This window comes from Salmo salar, chromosome 24 (genome assembly GCF_965601325.2).
Source record: "Salmo salar chromosome 24, fSalSal1, whole genome shotgun sequence".
Lineage (NCBI taxonomy): Eukaryota > Metazoa > Chordata > Actinopteri > Salmoniformes > Salmonidae > Salmo > Salmo salar.
Window position 1 is genome coordinate 21,872,501 of NC_138314.1, and position 20,619 is coordinate 21,893,119.

Consider the following 20,619-nt stretch of genomic DNA (forward strand, 5'->3'; position numbering starts at 1 on the left):
TCTGCCCTGCTAGAGCTTCCCCAGTCAACTGTAAGTGCTGTTACTGTGAAGTGGAAATGTCTAGGAGCAAGAACGGCTCGGCCGTAAAGTGGTAGTGCGTAAAAATTGTCAGTCCTCAGTTGCAACACTCACTAGCGAGTCCTAGGGCTCAGGTCCTCCAAGAGAGAATTAGAGAGAGCATATTTAAATTCACACAGGACACCGGAAAAGACGAGAAATACTCCAGATGTGACAGACTGACCCTAGCCCCCCGACACATAAACTACTGCAGCATAAATACTGGAGGCTGAGACAGGAGGGGTCAGGAGACACTGTGGCCCCATCCGATGAAACCCCCGGACAGGGCCAAATAGGTAGGATATAACCCCACCCACTTTGCCAAAGCACAGCCCCCACACCACTGGAGGGATATCTCCAACCACCAACATACCATCCCGGGACAAGGCTGAGTATAGCCCACAAAGATCTCCGTCACGGCACAACCCAAGGTGGGGCGCCAACCCAGACAGGAAGACCACATCAGTGACTCAACCCACTCAAGTGACGCACCCTTCCCAGGGACGGCATGGAAGAACACCAGTAAGCCAGTGACTCAGCCCCTGTAATAGGGGTAGAGGCAGAGAATCCCAGTGGAAAGAGGGGAACCGGCCAGGCAGAGACAGCAAGGGCGGTTCGTTGCTCCAGCCTTTCCGTTCACCTTCACACCCCTGGGCCAGACTACACTTAATCATAGGACCTACTGAAGAGATATGTCTTCAGTAAAGACTTAAAGGTTGAGACTGAGTCTGCGTCTCTCACATGGGTAGGCAGACTATTCCATAAAAATTGAGCTCTATAGGAGAAAGCCCTGCCTCCAGCTGTTTGCTTAGAAATTCTAGGAACAAATAGGAGGCCCGCGTCTTGTGACCGTAGCGTACGTGTAGGTATGTACGGCAGGACCAAATTGGAAAGATGGGTAGGAGCAAGCCCATGTAATGCTTTGTAGGTTAGCAGTAAAACCTTGAAATCAGCCCTTGCCTTAACAGGAAGCCAGTGTAGGGAGGCTAGCACCGGAGTAATATGATCAAATGTTTTGGTTCTAGTCAGGATTCTAGCAGCCGTATTTAGCATTAACTGAAGTTTATTTAGTGCTTTATTCGGGTAGCCGGAAAGTAGAGCATTGCAGTAGTCCAACCTAGAAGTAACAAAGGCATGTATACATTTTTCTGCGTCATTTTTGGACAGAAAGTTTCTGATTTTTGCAATGTTACGTAGATGGAAAAAAGCTGTCCTTGAAACAGTCTTGATATGTTCTTCAAAAGAGAGATCAGGGTCCAGAGTAACGCCGAGGTCCTTCACAGTTTTATTTGAGACAACTGTACAACCATCCAGATTAATTGTCAGATTCAACAGAAGATCTCTTTGTTTCTTGGGACCTAGAACAAGCATCTCTGTTTTGTCCGAGTTTAAAAGTAGAAAGTTCGCAGCCATCCACTTCCTTATGTCTGAGACACAGGCTTCTAGCGAGGGCAATTTTGGGGCTTCACCATGTTTCATTGAAATGTACAGCTGTGTGTCATCCGCATAGCAGTGAAATTTAACATTATGTTTTCGAATGACATCCCCAAGAGTTAAAATATATAGTGAAAACAATAGTGGTCCTAAAACGGAACCTTGAGGAACACTGAAATTTACAATTGATTTGTCAGAGGACAAACCATTCACAGAGACAAACGGATATCTTTCCAACAGATAAGATCTAAACCAGGCCAGAACTTGTCCATGTAGACCAATTTGGGTTTCCAATCTCTCCAAAAGAATGTGGTGGTCGATGGTATCAAAAGCAGCACTAAGATCTAGGAGCACGAGGACAGATGCAGAGCCTCGGTCTGACGTCATTAAAAGGTCATTTACCACCTTCACAAGTGCAGTCTCAGTGCTATGATGGGGTCTAAAACCAGACTGAAGCGTTTCGTATACATTGTTTGTCTTCAGGAAGGCAGTGAGTTGCTGCGCAACAGCTTTTTCAAAATTTTTTGAGAGTAATGGAAGATTCGATATAGGCCGATAGTTTTTTTTATAATTTCTGGGTCAAGATTCGGCTTTTTCAAGAGAGGCTTTATTACTGCCACTTTTAGTGAGCTTGGTACACATCCAGTGGATAGAGAGCCGTTTATTATGTTCAACATAGGAGGGCCAAGCACAGAAAGCAGCTCTTTCAGTAGTTTAGTTGGAATAGGGTCCAGTATGCAGCTTGAGGGTTTAGAGGCCATGATTATTTTCATCATTGTGTCAAGAGATATAGTGCTAAAACACTTTAGTATTTCCCTTGATCCTAGGTCCTGGCAGGGTTGTGCAGACTCAGGACAGCAGAGCTTTGGAGGAATACGCAGATTTAAAGAGGAGTCCGTAATTTGCTTTCTAATGATCATGATCTTTTCCTCAAAGAAGTTCATGAATTCATTACTGCTGAAGTGAGAGCCATCCTCTCTTGGGGAATGCTGCTTTTTAGTTAGCTTTGCGACAGTATCAAAAAGACATTTTGGATTGTTCTTATTTTCCTCAATTAAGTTGGAAAAATAGGATGATCGAGCAGCAGTGAGGGCTCTTCGATACTGCACGGTACTGTCTTTCCAAGCTAGTCGGAAGACTTCCAGTTTGGTGTGGCGCCATTTCCGTTCCAATTTTCTGGAAGCTTGCTTCAGAGCTCGTGTATTTTCTGTATACCAGGGAGCTAGTTTCTTATGATAAATGTTTTTAGTTTTTAGGGGTGCAACTGCATCTAGGGTATTGTGCAAGGTTAAATTGAGTTCCTCGGTTAGGTGGTTAACTGATTTTTGTCCTCTGACGTCCTTGGGCAGGCAGAGGGAGTCTGGAAGGGCATCAAGGAATCTTTGGGTTGTCTGAGAATTTATAGCACGACTTTTATTGCTTCTTGGTTGGGGTCTGAGCAGATTATTTGTTGCGATTGCAAACGTAATAAAATGGTGGTCCGATAGTCCAGGATTATGAGGAAAAACATTAAGATCCACAACATTTATTCCATGGGACAAAACTAAGTCCAGAGTATGACTGTGGCAGTGAGTAGGTCCAGAGATATGTTGGACAAACCCACTGAGTCGATGATGGCTCCGAAGGCCTTTTGGAGTGGGTCTGTGGACTTTTCCATGTGAATATTAAAGTCACCAAAAATTAGAATATTATCTGCGATGACCACAAGGTCCGATAGGAATTCAGGGAACTCAGTGAGGAACGCTGCATATGGCCCAGGAGGCCTGTAAACAGTAGCTATAAAAAGTGATTGAGTAGGCTGCATAGATTTCATGACTAGAAGCTCAAAAGACGAAAACGTCGTTGTTGTTTTTTTTTTTTGTAAATTGAAATTTGCTATCGTAAATGTTAGCAACACCTCCACCTTTGCGGGATGCGCGGGGGATATGGTCACTAGTGTAACCAGGGGGTGAGGCCTCATTTAACACAGTAAATTCATCAGGCTTAAGCCATGTTTCAGTCAGGCCAATCACATCAAGATTATGATCAGTGATTAGTTCATTGACTATAACTGCCTTTGAAGTGAGGGATCTAACATTAAGTAGTCCTATTTTGAGATGTGAGGTATCACAAGCTCTTTCAATAATGGCAGGGATGGAGGAGGTCTTTATACTAGTGAGATTGCTAAGGCGAACACCGCCATCTTTAATTTTGCCCAACCTAGGTCGAGGCACAGACACGGTCTCAATGGGGATAGCTGAGCTGACTACACTGACTGTGCTAGTGGCAGACTCCACTAAGCTGGCAGGCTGGTTAACAGCCTGCTGCCTGGTCTGCACCCTATCTCATTGTGGAGCTAGAGGAGTTAGAGCCCTGTCTATGTTCGTAGATAAGATGAGAGCACCCCTCCAGCTAGGATGGAGTCCGTCACTCCTCAACAGGCCAGGCTTGGCCCTGTTTGTTGGTGAGTCCCAGAAAGAGGGCCAATTATCTACAAATTCTATCTTTTGGGAGGGGCAGAAAACAGTTTTCAACCAGCGATTGAGTTGTGAGACTCTGCTGTAGAGCTCATCACTCCCCCTAACTGGGAGGGGGCCAGAGACAATTAATCGATGCCGACACATCTTTCTAGCTGATTTACACGCTGAAGCTATGTTGCGCTTGGTGACCTCTGACTGTTTCATCCTAACATCGTTGGTGCCGACATGGATAACAATATCTCTATACTCTCTACACTCGCCAGTTTTAGCTTTAGCCCGCACCGTCTTTAGATTAGCCTTAACGTAGCCCTGCCCCCTGGTAAACAGTGTATGATCGCTGGATGATTCATTTGAAGTCTAATACTGCGGGTAATGGAGTCGCCAATGACTAGGGTTTTCAATTTGTCAGAGCTAATGGTGAGAGGCTTCGGCGTCTCAGACCCCATAACGGGAGGAGCAGAGACCAGAGAAGTCTCGGCCTCTGACTCCGACTCGCTTAATGGGGAAAACCGGTTGAAAGTTTCTGTCGGCTGAATAAGTGACACCGGTTGAGCATTCCTACAGCGTTTCCCTCCAGAAGCCATGAGAAAGTTGTCCGGCTGCGGGGACTGTGCGAGGGGATTTATACTAACGTTACTATCTGTACTTACTGGTGGCACAGACGCCGTTTCATCCTTTCCTACACTGAAATTGCCCTTGCCTAACGATTGCGTCTGAAGCTGGGCTTGCAGCACAGCTATCCTCGCCGTAAGGCGATCGTTCTCCTGTATATTATGAGTACAACGACTGCAATTAGAAGGCATCATGTTAATGTTACTTAGTTTCGGCTGTTTGAAGTCCTGACGAACCATGTCCAGATAAAACCGCCGGGGTGAAAAAGTTGAATGAAAAAAGTTGAGTGAGGGAAAAACAAAAAATATACGGTAATGAAAAAGTAAAAACCGTGAAGTAGTCAGGTAGCAAAGTAAGATTGGCAACAAAACGCACAGCAGCACGTAAACAAGTCTGCAAGTTGTGACCGGAAACAGGAGGCAGGTAGATCCCTGACCTGCACAGAGCCCTGACCTGAACCCCATCAAACACCTTTGGGATGAATTTGAATGCCAACTGCGAGCCAGGCCTAATCGCCCAACATCAGTGCCCGACCTCACTAATGCTCTTGTGGCTGAATGGAAGCAAGTTCCCGCATCTAGTGGAAAGCTTTCCCAGAAGAGTGGAGGCTGTTATAGCAGCAAAGGGGGGACCAACTCCATATTAATGCCCATCATTTTGGAATGAGATGTTCGACGAGCAGGTGTCCACATACTTTTGGTCATGTAGTGTTCTTAGCCTGTGGGGCTAACAATGGGGCTAATCCTAGCACGGTGCTTCCAAATAAACAGTGCCAGTTCTCAGCGGATTAGCTGGACAAAGTGTACCAGGCTAAGGGTGTGGCGGCCTAGTCATTGAATATGGTCACAATGCTGCAGATGTACAATGCATTCGGGAAGTATTCAGACCACTTGCCTTTTTCCATTTTGTTACGTTACGGCCTTTGTCTAAAATGTATTAAATAATTTTTTTCCCCTGATCTATCTACACACAATACCCCATAATTAAATTTTTGCAAATGTATTAAAAAGAAATAACTGAAATATCACATTTAAGTAAGTATCCAGACCCTTTACTCAGTACTTTGTTGAAGCACCTTTGGCAGCGATTAGAGCCTTGAGTCTTTTTGGGTATGACGCTACAAGCTTGGCACACCTGTATTTGGGGAGTTTCTCCCATTAATTTCTGCAGATCCACTCAAGCGCTGTCAGGTTGGATGGGGAGTGTCGCTGCACAGCTATTTGCAAGTCTCTCCAGAGATGTTCAATCGGGTTCAAGTCCGGGCTCTTGCTGGACCACTCAAGGACATTCAGAGACTTGTCCTGAAGCCACTCCTGCGCTGTCTTGACTGTGTGCTTAGGGTCGTTGTCCTGTTGGAAGGTGAACCTTCGCCCCAGTCTGAGTTCCTGAGCGCTCTGGAGCAGGTTTTCATCAAGGATCTCTGTGCTTTGCTCTGTTCATCTTTACCTCGATCCTGACTAGTCTCCAAGTCTCTGCCGCTGAAAGACATCCCCACCGCATGATGCTGCCACCACCATGGTTCACGGTAATGTTTGCGTTAGGTTTGCTCCAGATATGACGCTTGGCATTCAGGCCAAAGAGTAAAGAGTTCAATCTTGGTTTCATCAGACTAGAGAATCTTGTTTCTCATGGTCTGAGAGTCATTTAGGTGCCTTTTACTGAGTGGCGGCTTCCGTCTGACCACTCTACCATAAAGGCCTGATTGGTGGATTGCTCCAGAGATGGTTGTCTTTCTGGAAGGTTCTCCCATCTCCACAGAGGAACTCTGGAGCTCTGTCAGAGTGACCATTGGGTTCTTGGTCACCTCTCTAACCAAGGCCCTTCTCCTCCGATTGCTGTTTGGCCGGGCGGTTCTAAACTTCTTCCATTTAAGAATGATGGAGGCCACTGTGTTCTTGACGACCTTCAATGCAGCAGAACTTTTTTGGTACCCTTCCCCATATCTGTGCCTCCACACAATTATTTTTCAGACCTCTACGGATAATTCCTTAATCCTCATAGCTTGGTTTATGCTCTGACATGCACTGTCAACTGTGGGACCTTATATAGACAGGTGTGTGCGTTTCCAAATCATGTCCAATCAATACAATTTTATCACAGGTGGACTCCAATCAGTTGTAGAAACATCTCAAGGATGATAAATGGAAACAGGATGCACCTGAGCTCAATTTCGAGTCTAATAGCAGAGGGTCTGAATACTTATGCAAATAATTAAAACAATTTTTATTGACATTTGCTAAAATGTCTTAACCTGTTATTGCTTTGTCATTATTGGGTATTATATGTAGATTGAGATTATTATTATTTGTTTATCCATTTTATAATAAGGCTGTAAGAGAACAAAATGTGGAAAAAGGGGAGGCGTCTGCATACTTCTCGAATGCACTGTATCATATACATTTTCTGCAGGAACTGAATAAGACCATGGAGGCGGGGAAGCCGGTTTCTGAGCTTCTCGACGAAATCGGGGCTATTGCTGATTTTGTGCTGCGTCTGTCCCGCTGTACTATCCTGGCTGTGGGTAAAATATTGGTGGATGGTGATGTATTTGGATGAAACAGTCCTGTTTCGAGGAGAAACAAAATCAGGACACAGCTCTACGAGTACTTTTCCCACAAGGCTCGGCAGTTCCTGAGGAGTGAAGGAAAGTGTCCAGGCCAGAGGCGGGATTCCCTGGGCCAGGGGTGTCTTAGATGTCTGTTTTTGACCGTCTTTGTGCTTCTGGGCAGCGGTGGATGTCTTGGCACGGACTCTGTGCTGGGTCGAAGGAGAGTGGGGTGAAAGTGGATTCTTCCGCGGTATGGGTGCAAAAGCAGACCTCGCGACACTAGCTGGAGGCTGGGGGACTGGAAGTGTTCTTGGGGCCCTCCTCCCCAAGCATTTACGGTGGTAGCAGTGCTCCAAAGTGGCTCGATCAATGGGGGCAAGTTACTAGTTGCCGAAGTCCCCAAACCCGGTTTGGGCTCGGTATCAGAACTTCGGTACCATTAAAGCACATTGCTTCTACCCAAGGTTCCTCTGTGTTCAGGGGTATCGAAAGTACGGTATCGTCCAGGTGTGGGCATAATAAACACAGTTCCTTCCCCACATTCAGACACACAGTTGTCAAGAGTGTTGGATATGAGAACAAGCATCGTAGAAAAACCTAATTATCCCAGTCCTCAAGCTGGTGCTTTGCCCCTTCAGTAGATAATGTATGGGAGATTGGCAGCATGCTCCGTCCAGTGGTGGGCATGTGCAGTTTCACCATGGGTGATGAAGACGGTGATGAGAGGGTACGGTCTGCAGTTCGCCCATGCGTCTTCCTCCTTTTCGTTGCATCATTACATCAATAGTCCCCGAGGTCCTAACGCCTGTCTTGAGAGAGGAGATTTACTCTCTCCTTCAAAAGCAGGCTATTCGGGTGGTCTCTGTGTCAGAAGTACAGAGCGGTTGGTATAGCCAGTGCTTGTTAGTTCCCAAGAGCGATGGAACGTTGCGTCCCATCCTGGACTTGCGTGTTTTAAATAAGAACCTCAAGGTTTGAAGTTTAAAAAGCTCACACTTTGCGAGCTATTGCAGTCGCTGAGTCCCAGCGATTGGTTCACATCCTGAAGGATTAATATTTTTTTATGTGTATGCATATTCTCTATAGAACGTTTCTGAGGTTTCATTTCAAGGGTGTGGCTTACGAGTTTCTGGTCCTGCCTTTCGGGCTTTCCCTTTTGCCCTGCACCTTTTCTATGGTGGTGGAGGTGGCTTTGGCACTTGTGCGGTGACAGGGATCAGAGTATTGGCTGGTCGTAGCGGAGTCGAGCGAACAGGTGGAGCTCCACACTGCCACGCTGGTTTCCCATATTCAGTCTCTGGGGTTCATAGTGAATCAGAAAAAAAGTTGTTTGACTCTGGCTCAGCGCATTCAGTTACTGGGTCTCGTCTGGACTCTGTTCTCAATATGCTCTTCTGGCATGGATTCAGCTGGGGCACTTTTTTCGCTTGTGCCTTTTCGTTATTGGGTTTGATGCCCTCTGATAGCTGTGGTGCTTCTGGGACTTCTGTTGATGTGTCTGTTTCAGCACTGGGTAATTGCTATGCATCTGGATGCATCTCACCACTGCCTTCGGTTGCTCAAGGTATCCCAGTCGTGCCTAAGGGCGTTGACTTCTTGGAGGGACCCACGACTGCTGTGGAAAGGGGTTCTCATTTGTCAGGTAGTGTCCCGGTGGTTGATAACTTACTGGGATGGGGAGCGCTGTGTGTGGGGTACTCGGAAAGAGGGATTTGATCATCAGCGCAAAGGCGCTGCATATCAATTACCTAGAGCTACTGACTGTTTTGCTAGTGCTGAGGCGTTTCTTTCCAACGTTGGAGGGCCAGCATGTGTTGGTAAGGTCCGACAACTGGACAGCGACGGTATTCATCAACAGGCAGTGGGGGACGTGGTCTCTCTCTCTCCAAAACCTGGCCCATTATCTGCTCGTATGGAGCAGTGCACATTTCCTGTCACTCAGGACGACATATCTTCCCAGGTCTCTCAACGTGGGTGCGGATCTACTTTCCGGGGGGGAGGGTCCTATCTCTACGGAGGGGAGACTGCACCCCACGGTGGTTGTCCAGATATGGGACCGGTTCGGCAGGGCCAAGGTAGATCTTTACGCAATGCGAGAAAACGCGCATTGTTGTCTGTTCTTCTCAATGAGGGATCTGGGCGCTCGGTTGGGAACGGATGCTTTGGCATATCAGTGACCTCGGACCCTGCTCTATGCGTTTCCTCCGGTGGACCTGATTCAGGCCACCATGGAGAGGGTCCGTTAGCAGGGTCTGTTGTTGATTATGGTGGCTCCCCATTGGCCCAGATAACCCTGGTTCCCGGAGATCATCCGCTTGTAGGGCGGGGACCCGTGGAGTGTTCCATGTCGTCGGGACAGAGAGTTTGGCACCCACAACCAAAGATGTGGGTTTGGCCCTTGAAAAGTTGAATTTGACAGCTACGGGTTTACCCTCAAACGTGATTAAAACTATACAGTCGGCACATGCGCCCTCTACGAGAGGGTTATATACATATATAAGTGGTGCGCGTTTGAGGGTTGATGTCATGTTGATGGAGTTCTCCTTTTCAAAGCTCTTTGGTGGACATTTTGATGTTCTTGCAAGTGCTTTTTGAGCAGGGCCTTTCATTGTCCACATTGAAGATTTATATGGCTGCCATCTCGGCGTGTCATGTAGGGATTGACTGCCCTACCCCTGGGTCTCATCCTCTAGTGGTGTGGTTCCTGAAATGCATGCTGTGGCTCAGACCAGTGTCTAAGCCTATGGCACCGACCTGGGACCTGGTGTTGGTCCTGGACACACTGTTTGAGCCTCCCTTTGAACCATTGGAGTCTGTGGACCTGAAGGTAATTTTCTACAAGACTGCCCTTTTCATGGCCTTGCCACCGGCCAAGCGCATTGGGAATCTCCACGCGCTATCAGTACACCCTTCCTGTTTGGAGTTTGCACTTAGCGACTTCAAAGTGATGTTATGTCCTAATGCAGCTTTTACTTCCTAGGTTACGCCTAAGTCTTACAGGTTCCTGGCTTTTGAGCTGTTCCTTTTTTAACCTCCTCAGTTTGTTTCCAGTGAACAATGGAGGTTGCATGGCCTGTATCCGGTGCACGCGTTACTCACTTATATGGATGGATAGGACCAAGGATATCCATGTTTGTGACCATCTTTTTGTCTGTTTTGCTAATCCAGCTCTGGATAGGGTGCTTTTAAGCAACGTCTTTGGACTGTGGAGGCTATCTCCCTGGCATGTGACAGTAACGAACAAGGGTTGCCTAGCGGTGTGTGTGTGTGTGTGTGCTAACTCTACTAGGGGTGTGGCAGCTTCATGGGCATTCCCCACATACCTTTTCGAGGTTTTATCATATGGATGTAACTGTCCCAGTGTGGCTCATAGTGTTCTTATGTCTGGGTCCGGGAGTGGGTCTTATGCAGTGCGCAGGTTGCACATTTATCCGGGTTACCACAGTTCCCTATGGGTTTGAGCCTTATGGTGCGGCAGTGCGTAAAGAGGGCATTATCATGGTTACCACAGTTTCCTGTGGATTTGAGCCTTGGTCTGCCATGGCAGCGGCGAGTACACAGTTTCCAGATTACTGCAGGTTTGCTGTGGGTTTGAGCCTCAGGCTGCTGATGCAGCACACTATGGAGCACGCATGTGCGCTTTACCAAGTCACGACAGGTGTTCTGTTGTTTTGGACTTGCGGTTTCTTGCATGAGTACTGGCATTTCAGGATGGCAAGGTAAGTATTATTATTGGAACCATGGGGTCTATGGACTTGGGCTGCAGTGGCAGCGTGTCAGTGCGCATGGCCAATTTGTAGTAGGTTCTGGTTCCCTATATTGGGCTTTGACAGTTCAGGCTTCTCGCGTAAGTATTAGGGAAAAAGGTGGCTTCTGTAACCCCTTTTTGGATATGTGGGCCTGCTAGTTTGGTACCCTCTGAGCTGGCTTGGGGCGTGATTGTATGTCCCCATAGAATGTTATACAGAGTGACCGACTGAAAGGGAAGGTACAGTTATGAATATAACTACAGTTCCCTGAAGGCGGGAACGAAGTATAACATATTTTGGCCACATGCCGTCAGAGGGTTTGGGATCACTGAAGAGCAGTACTGAATTGAGGAAATTAATGCAAGTATTATTGCCAGGAAGGTAAGGCTTCCGAGGGCGGGCTCGGCATTCATTGGCCCGTTGGGTGTAATTTCAATTTTCTTCAGGTGAATATAATTGGTTGTTGACTCCCCACAGTATGTTATACCTCATTCCCTCCTTCAGGGAACAGTAGTTATATTCATAACTACGTTTTCCTTAGGATGATATAATCTTAGAAAATCTCAATTTTAAAGTCTGCACTGGATTTTTGTTTTCTTCTCATGTTGAAACTGTTTGGACTGTATTTGGTCAGTAACCATCATGCTCTCTTGGTTTTTAAGATCATTCTGAACTTCACCTCCATGGATCTGTACAGGAGTCACCTGTGTTGGTATGACCATGTTGAGATCAGAGATGGATACTCCAGGAAAGCCCCTCTGAAAGGTTAGGATTTAAGAATGTCTTAGACCCATACACTATGGTAAAGTGATGCTGAAAATAAACTTAAATGTAACACAAGTGTGTCTGGACCAAAAGGTAGTTCTGAGTGTAATAAGGTGGTCTGGTGTGTGTCTTCCAGGTCGTTTCTGTGGGGATAAGCTGCCTGAACCAATCATCTCCACCGACAGCCGTTTGTGGATCGAGTTCCGCAGCAGCAGTAACTGGGTGGGGAAGGGCTTCTCCGCTGTGTATGAAGGTAAGGCCAGAGCCCAATCCCCAGCAGCCCCATAACAACACAGCTCAGCTGACTGACTGGCCACATGGGTCACAGATTGAACAACATGCCTGAAAGCAGCTCAGTGATTCTGTCAAATCCCCAAGTCTGGCTGCCTCCACGCTGATGTATCCAGCACATCAGCTTGGCTCATTGTAACATTGTATCCAGACTGTAAAGCAGGGTTGGGCAAACTTTTTGGCTCGAGGGCCACATCGGGATTTTCAAATTCAACGGAGGGACGCATTTTTTGGGGGACCAATTGTTCGTTAAAATCAATTTGCAGGGGCTTCCTGAGTGGCGCAGGGGTCTAAGGTACTGCATCGATCCCAGGCTGTGTCACAGCTGGCCGTGGGGTCTAATTGGCCCAGCGTCGTCCGGGTTAGGAGAGGGTTTGGCAGGCTGAGATTTCCTTGTCCCATCGCGCTCTAGTGACTCCTGTGGCGATCCGGGCGCATGTACGCTGACAAGGTCGCCAGGTGTACAGTGTTTCCTCCGACACATTGGTGCGGGTGGCTTCCAGGTTAAGCGGGCATTGTGTCAAGAAGCAGTGCGGCTTGGCTGGGTCGTGTTTTGGAGGACGCACGGCTCTCGGCCTTCTCCTCTCCCGAGTCCGTACGGAAGTTGCAGCGATGCGACAAGAGTGTAATTACCAATTGTATACCATGAAAAAAGGGGTAAATTGAAGTGCCCGATGAGCCGGCTAAGGCCCGTGGGCCGTACTTTACTCCCCCCCTGCTGTAGAGCATGGTGTATTGAATATAGGAACCATTTAATTTAATCCACATTATGAAATCCATCAAACAAAACCCATTGAAAGAAATGTGATGATGATAGATAGCTATGACGTCACTGCATGTTCTCTGCCATTCAGCCATCTGTGGAGGAGAGGTGAAGAAGGATAACGGACAGATCCAGTCTCCTAACTACCCAGACGACTATCGGCCCAACAAGGTGTGCATATGGAAGATCAGTGTGTCTCAAGGCTTCCACGTCGGCCTGACCTTCCAGTCCTTTGAGGTAAGAGATACGGGCCTCTACTTGTTCCTTTCACCCCCTTATCCATTATCACATTTTTACATACCGCTACATCATTGCCCTCTGCAACCTTTGTGTATGAGGAATGAAAATGACTTGGAAGTTCTAACCTTGTCCCATTTACCCATCCCTTTCTTAGATTGAGAGGCATGACAGCTGTGCCTATGACTACCTGGAGGTGAGGGATGGGAACTCCGAGAACAGCCCACTGGTGGGACGCTTCTGTGGTTACGACAAGCCAGATGACATTAAGACCAGTTCCAACCAGCTCTGGATGAAGTTTGTGTCTGATGGCTCTGTCAATAAGGCTGGCTTCGCTGCCAACTTTTTCAAAGGTCAGATCTCAAGGGTTTTGTACTGTATAAATAAACACCCAGAGAGTCATTGCTGATGGCATATGCCCTTGTTGTAGAAATTACCAGCCTAAGTTTCATAGTAATGAATCTCTCAGCATCATGTCATTACAAGGTGAATTTTGAGTAATTTGATAATTCTGTCATGATTGGTTTTGTTAAATTATATATAATTCAGGACAGACAATTTCGTCATTCATCATTTGTGACCTTTTAATATCTATCTTTGGTTTAGTTTTGGAGGGATGCACTTGTAGGCTAATGAGTTGTGAGGCCATGTAAAGGGCGCTAACCTGTTGTTGTTGTGGTGGTTGTAGAGATGGACGAGTGCTCCAAGCCAGACAATGGTCGCTGTGAGCAACGCTGTGTCAACACACTGGGCAGCTACAAGTGTGCCTGTGACCCGGGCTATGAGCTGGCTGCCGACAAGCGCAGCTGTGAGGGTGAGTACAGAATACTGACCAGAGCCTGCTCAATAATGCCTCCTCTACTGCAGGTCACACAGTGATGCAGTTCAGTGCTGTTCTTTAGTCACTGCCCCCCAAATACACCAGTTGCCCCACATACAGTAGCTAGAAAAAATAGCTCCAGAGATTTGTGTACTCAACAGTTCGTCATTTGGATTTTTTGCAACCCAATGGGGTTGTATTTGTTGCCCTCACCCTACCAAAATTCAACCCCAACTTCACAGGTAATCAGAGCCCAAAGCAAGTGTTGAAAACATCCTGACTAATTCAACCATCATCTGTAAATTAGAAACAGACAGAAGTGCTGCTGATGCAGGGGTTTATTGTTTTACCTTTTCGTTTTACAAACCTGACCACTGTCTGCCTCTAGAGGAGGCGTGCTATGACATGTTCTTCAAACGTTGAAAAATTATCCAACTTAACCCTTTTGGGTGACATTCATTTCTACATGTTTCAGCTTTTGGTAAAAATATAGCAGGTTGTCTGTTAGAAAATTATCCTCAATGGTTAAATAATACCCAGCTTAACCTTTTTGGATGACATACATTGTGCTTTTAAGCTTTTTGGGGGATAAAATCCCACCAATATAGATAGATGGTCATTGATACACCTTTTTTATATACACCATTTTATCCTTCTAACCATATGAAGTTTAGGCACATCTTAACCATTGTCCTGGTCTTCTCTCATATGGACATGTGTCTGTCTGTGTGTTTAGCTGCATGTGGAGGTTTCATCACCAAACTGAACGGCTCCATCACCAGTCCAGGCTGGCCTAGAGAGTACCCCCCTAACAAGAACTGTATCTGGCAGCTGGTGGCGCCCACACAGTACCGCATCACCCTGCTCTTTGACGTCTTTGAGACGGAGGGCAATGACGTAAGCACCGAGGTTATTATGACTGTGCACAGGTTGGGTTTGTTCTATCTCCATGGGCCTTAGTGGTGTCATCATGGATCTGTCCTCCTGTCTGTCATAGAGTACAGAATGTTGTCCTTATATTGTACTTTGTAATAGTATATATTCCTGTGCATCGTATTTGTGTACAAATTGTAATTGCATTCCCAAATGTTTCATGTTGTAATGACCTGATGCTTCTCTGTCCAGGTGTGTAAATATGACTATGTGGAGGTGCGCAGTGGGCTCTCAGCAGACTCAAGGCTACATGGGAAATTCTGTGGAGCAGAGAAACCTGAGGCCATCACCTCTCAGTACAACAACATGCGCATTGAGTTTAAGTCAGACAACACAGTCTCCAAGAAGGGATTCAAAGCTCAGTTCTTCTCAGGTGAGTGTGTGTGTGTGTGTGTGTGTGTGTGTGTGTGTGTGTGTGTGTGTGTGTGTGTGTGTGTGTGTCTTTCCCTCCAAGAGTCTGTTTCTGTGTGTATGAGTGAAGGTTAATCAATTCGACCCCACAAGTGTGTTTGAGTTCTAATGGCAGGGTGGTAGTGTGGGAGAAACGTTCACGAAGGTAGTGTCCCTTTATGTCCCCAGACAAAGACGAGTGCTCAAAGGAGAATGGAGGCTGCCAACACGAGTGTGTCAACACCTTCGGAAGCTACAGCTGTCAGTGCCGCAGTGGCTTTGTGCTGCACGAGAACAAACACGACTGCAAAGAAGGTACCGATCGGCCACCTGCACACTGAAACTGAGACCCACTGGCACATTGATTCTGGGTTTATGTATTTTATGCGGGTTGGAGCTCTGGAGGTTATTTTTAGGGGGATGACTTCACAGGAGGTTGGTGGCACCTTAATTGTGGAGACAGATAATGGTTGGAGTGGAATAAGTGGAATGGTATCAAATGCATCAGTCACATGGTTTCCATGTGTTTGATGCCATTCCATTGGCTCCGTTCCAGACATTATTATGAGCTGTCCTCCCCTCAACAGCCTCCAGTGGATGCCTTCCTATTGCAATGATTGGAGGAGAGCAAGTACACACTCCCTTGTGCCAAGTACCACAGTGCAGCTCCTGAGTGGAGTTTGAACATTGGCCTGTGTGGAGCAGTAATGATACAGGGGAGCGATGTTGATCTTGTGGATGTATTTTTCCAGCCGGCTGTGATCACGTTGTGAACAGTGTGACTGGCACTATCACAAGCCCCAATTGGCCAGATAAATACCCCAGCAAGAAGGCATGCACCTGGGCACTCTCCACCATCGCAGGCCATCGCATCAAAATCGTATGTGTCCCCCTCCAACTCTCTCTACAGTCTTAACATACAGATTGCATGTGTGTGTGTGTAGGTATGGGTATGCATGTGTTTGGGTGAACTGTGGAAACCATTGAGGACTTTGCACTGTACTGTACTGAGCACCACAGCCTCTGCTTGATTGAAACAATCCCCTAACCGCAAATCTCTCTCTCCCTTCTGTCACAATCATACCGTTTGTATGTGTACAGTCCATGGCAGACTGTACATATCTCAGATTTTTGAATATGGTTAACTTGGCCTACCCAATGAAAAGTGATTGCATGTGTTTATGCTCTTTATTCCAATTGGTTTCTTAAGGTTATTACCCTGATAGGGAACCATTATATTTCATACTCCGCTATTCTAGCTTTTGTAAAACAGGCTGTATACCTGCGACCTTCTTTCCTTATTTCTCTCCCCTCATGCTTTGTCTTAGGCCTTCAATGAAATTGACATGGAGGCCCATCTAGAGTGTGCCTACGACCACATTGAGATCTATGACGGGCGCGATAGCAAAGCCCCCAGTCTGGGTCGCTTCTGTGGCAGCAAGAAGCCTCCTCCCATCATGTCCAGCGCCAACAAGATGTTCATCCGCTTCTTCTCTGATAACTCTGTTCAGAAGAAGGGCTTCGAGGCCTCCCACACAGCAGGTATATTACTGCCATCACAACTTAGACTCTAGCCCACTTTGTGAATATAAATACTGCAGTGGTTTCTCATAAATTGTCATTGGTTAGTTCCTTCTAAATGATGTCTATGGTGTTTATCTCCAGAGTGTGGAGGTCGTCTCAAGGCTGAGGTCAAGACCAAAGACCTGTACTCCCATGCTCAATTTGGGGACAATAACTACCCCGGTGCATCTGACTGCCAGTGGGTGATTGCTGCTGAGAAAGGCTATGGGGTGGAGCTCATATTCCAGACCTTTGAAATCGAGGAGGAGGCTGACTGTGGCTACGACTACATGGAGCTCTTTGATGGCGCTGACACCAAGTCCCCAAGGCTGGGACGCTACTGTGGCTCTGGGGTAAAATCACTGATAACCTCATCTATTGAAAGGCTTTTTCTGCCCAACAGAATTTCTAGCACCAACAATATACTGTCATAATATAATTTCTCATTCAGGCCTAGTTTTATTGAACCACTGCAGCTGTGTTAAAACAACACTTTCAGAGGCAGTGTAAAATTACCTCTGCAGTCGAATAACCTTTAATACTGTGTGTCTGTGTTTGAGCGTTAAAGAATGGCCCCATGGTTGTGAAGATTTCCACTCCGCTCTCCATCTTTAATCACTTTGTTAAAGTTGATGTGTTCCTCTGGGTTGGACAATATTGCTTCAGTAGCAGCCGAGCTCAATAAGAGCAGGCCCTGGCTGGCTTGTGATAGGCTATCATGGTCTCCAGCACTGAGCTGTAACTGAGAATGAATCAGTGCTAAGGCTACAGCGGGTGTGGGGTAGCTGGAACAATGAGGCCACTGGGGAGTTGAAACGTTAGCTCCATAGGCCATGGAACAACCTTGATTTCATTTAACATACTTAATAATACGCCTGTCTCTCTATCTCTCTAGCTACTTTACTGATGCCTGGTACTGTAAATCAGTTCTAGCAGGAGCTGGAGGGCACATAATGCTCACAGTACCAAAATTACCACTTCCTCCAAGTCCTTTTTTAGACATGTTGGACTAAATTGCAAACTGAGACTGTAAAGTAAGGTGGAAAGCTCATTATGGGTTTTATTGGAGAATAAGTTGTTCACTCCAACAGCCCTCCCCCTCCCTTACGCTACAGTCCCCTCAGTCTGTATCTATGAGATATCATTTGGTTTTAATTGAAGTGCAGTCAGAGTGCCAGAAACCGACAGCCGTTAACTCAATCTGTGTTTTTTTCCCCTCTGTTCCCCCAGCCTCCCGAGGAGATCTACTCTGCCGGCGACTCCATTGTAATCAAGTTCCACTCTGACGACACCATCAACAAGAAAGGCTTCCATGTCCGCTACACCAGCACTAAGTTCCAGGACACACTGCACTCGCGCAAGTGACCAGCGGGGGCCGGAAAGGGCCGGGTGGGGAAGAGGGGCAAGCGGAGGGGCCCCCAGGGGAGGCGCCAGCCTGACACTCGGAAACCTTCGGCCACCAAGATTATTCAGAAACGACAGAACAGCCGCAAGACCACCAACCGCACCTCAGTTCCCAGGGGCTCCAGCCCCCGACAGACTGTGAGGAGTAAAGCCATTCTGCAGTAGACCTTGTTTTTACCTTTTTTATGGTTATGATTGGGGTGGGTGGGTGGATATTCGGTTTAGGCGGATTCAGGGGGAAAGTTTATCTACCCCCAGGTTTTTTATTTTTTATTTTATTTTAAAAACAAATGCCTCCTAATGAGAGCTAAATGAACAACAGTGGATTCTCAGGACCTGTAGGAAGGCAGGCATCAGCTGGACAGATCCCTGCTTTTGTCAGGCCAGCCCACCATGCCAGGGGGGAAGAAGGAGAAGAGGAGGAGACCGGAGAGAGTTCCAGAGGGATTAGCCAACCCCAACCTCCCGGCCGCACTCCTCCGGAATACTAGAGCTCCTCTCCTCACATCCCCATCCCTATTGTTCAAGGATTCCAATCCGTAAGAGGATTAGAGGAATACCTTTGACTTGAGGTTTTGATACTGTATGTTAGAGAATTGCAAGTGTAATTGGAATTGTCCTGGCCACCAGTACATGATTCTCATTATTACCATTAACAAGGAAATTAAGGAAGCAGTTATCTAATAAATAAAATGTGACCCATGTCTTCTGGTTGGTAATTGCTTGCCCATTGAGGGGCTATTGCTGTACCTCTCTGTGTAATTGTAATGAGTATGATTATTCAAAGGGAAGTGACATTCTTTCCTCAAATCAGTAAGCACTTTACAGTGAATTGTTCCAAATCATGAACTCATGAGATTTTGTAAAATGCAAGTTCACTTATTTTTTATGCATTTTTATGCAAATCACTTCTATTCCCTGATTATTTTTTTTTCATTGCTCCATTTAGTTTCTCAGGCGTGCTGGAGAGCTGTTTGTACCCTGTAACATTGGGGAATAAAGATATGGTTTCTGTTTTAGTGTTGATCTAAAGTTTTAATGTGCAGGATTTTCTCCCACTAGACTAAAACTCTCCATAGATAGTATAATCTCCAGGTGCAAGCCAGAGACTCCTTTATTGTAATAGAAGGTTCTGGATGCTGGCAAGTCTGAGTAGTCATTGTCATAGCAACACATTGCACAATATAATCATCTGTTTATGGTGGGGCACTGCAGAATTCCATGCTAGTATGAAAGTGTTGGTATTTTGCAGCAAGACTGATGTTGAATACATGTCAATTACTGTTATCCCACTCTATTTTCAGGTTCTTTTTCATTTGACTGACAATGCCAGCTGTGTCACTTAATGTCTTTGCCTTTATAACCAATCAATGCAGATGTTTAGCATGGTTGGATTTGTAAAAACCAATGGATGTGCTTGTGATAACAAAGTAAGTGCTATGTGTGTTTGTATGCTGTCATATGCTCCTGTCTCTTTTCAGCTGTCTGTGTTTAGCATGTGCTGGTTAGCTGAGAGTCCTGGGCACTGTAGAGAGAAAATACTTCCACAGGAGTCAGAACTGATTCTTTTCTAACAGCCTGAAGCACATTGGTCTGAGACTGCCAAGCTCCACAAACCAATGAAGACGAAGCATTTTCAGTTATTCAATCACACACTCTTAGCCCCACAAAAAGGCTAACCATTTCATCTTCTGAAATGATTTCCTGGGTTTAGTTTGAGTTTCAGGTTATATTTGGTTTCAACATATCTGTAATAATGATGACCTGTGAACATATCCAGTGACCTCTGACATAATGGTTCAGCCACTGTTTTGCTCTGTACAATACTGCCTTATTATTCATGTTGCATGAGTGATAATGTTATCAAGCAATAATCCTCAGGGTGGCACCAAATAGACTGAACTCACACTAGCTGTGCTCACTGGAAACCAAATCTGTACATCTAACAGTAACAAATAGCATAGCCTGTCTTTGTGCATTTTAAATCTGCTAATATGAAAAGTATCTGTATTTTTTTTTTTCTTGCTCAGCAGGAAATACAATGGTTCTGTTCAGTAAAATTAAAAAGCAATTATTCTTGGAATCATTTAATTAACTAAATATTATATTTTCTGCCATGGTTGATGAACAGTAATGACAAATTATGAAATGATCACATCAGCTTGTCTCATACAGCGCTAGTAGGATATATAAGCACAGACATCTAATCATATTCCATATTGAGCTCGCAAGTGGTGTAGCGGTCTAAGGCACTGCAATTCAGTGTGTCACTACAGTTCCTGGTTCGAATCCAGGCTGTATCACATCCGGCCGTGATTGGGAGTCCCATAGGGAGGCGCACAATTGGCCCAGCGTTGGCCGGGTTTGGCCGCTATAGGCCATCATTGTAAATAAGAATTTGTTCTTAACTGACTTGCCTAGTTAAGTAAAGGTACAAAACAATGTTGAACATAAGCTGTCAGGGTGCTGTGTGCTTTAGGGCTCTATTGAATCGCTTTACAGATCTGCAATAGAAATGTAAAGGTAATTTCAGATTGAGCCGACATATGCAGCATTTACGGTGAACATTGCCTTTAAATTTTAATCGCGCTGTA

General features: G+C 46.0%; 1 protein-coding gene across 2 annotated transcripts in view; it reads left to right on the forward strand.

Moving 5' to 3' along the window:
- Window positions 1–20,108, forward strand: part of LOC106585594 (bone morphogenetic protein 1) — a 67,101-nt gene extending 46,993 nt beyond the window's left edge. For both annotated transcript variants that reach the window (XM_014171981.3, XM_014171980.3), the window contains 12 exons: window positions 11,522–11,624; window positions 11,761–11,877; window positions 12,770–12,915; window positions 13,073–13,268; window positions 13,604–13,729; window positions 14,472–14,632; window positions 14,861–15,041; window positions 15,248–15,373; window positions 15,811–15,938; window positions 16,387–16,600; window positions 16,724–16,974; window positions 17,852–20,108. In XM_014171981.3, coding sequence (XP_014027456.3) covers window positions 11,522–11,624; window positions 11,761–11,877; window positions 12,770–12,915; window positions 13,073–13,268; window positions 13,604–13,729; window positions 14,472–14,632; window positions 14,861–15,041; window positions 15,248–15,373; window positions 15,811–15,938; window positions 16,387–16,600; window positions 16,724–16,974; window positions 17,852–17,986 — 1,884 coding nt within the window. In that variant the 3' untranslated portion in view covers window positions 17,987–20,108. The remainder of the gene's footprint in view (window positions 1–11,521; window positions 11,625–11,760; window positions 11,878–12,769; window positions 12,916–13,072; window positions 13,269–13,603; window positions 13,730–14,471; window positions 14,633–14,860; window positions 15,042–15,247; window positions 15,374–15,810; window positions 15,939–16,386; window positions 16,601–16,723; window positions 16,975–17,851) is intronic.
- The last annotated feature ends 511 nt before the right edge of the window (window positions 20,109–20,619 follow it).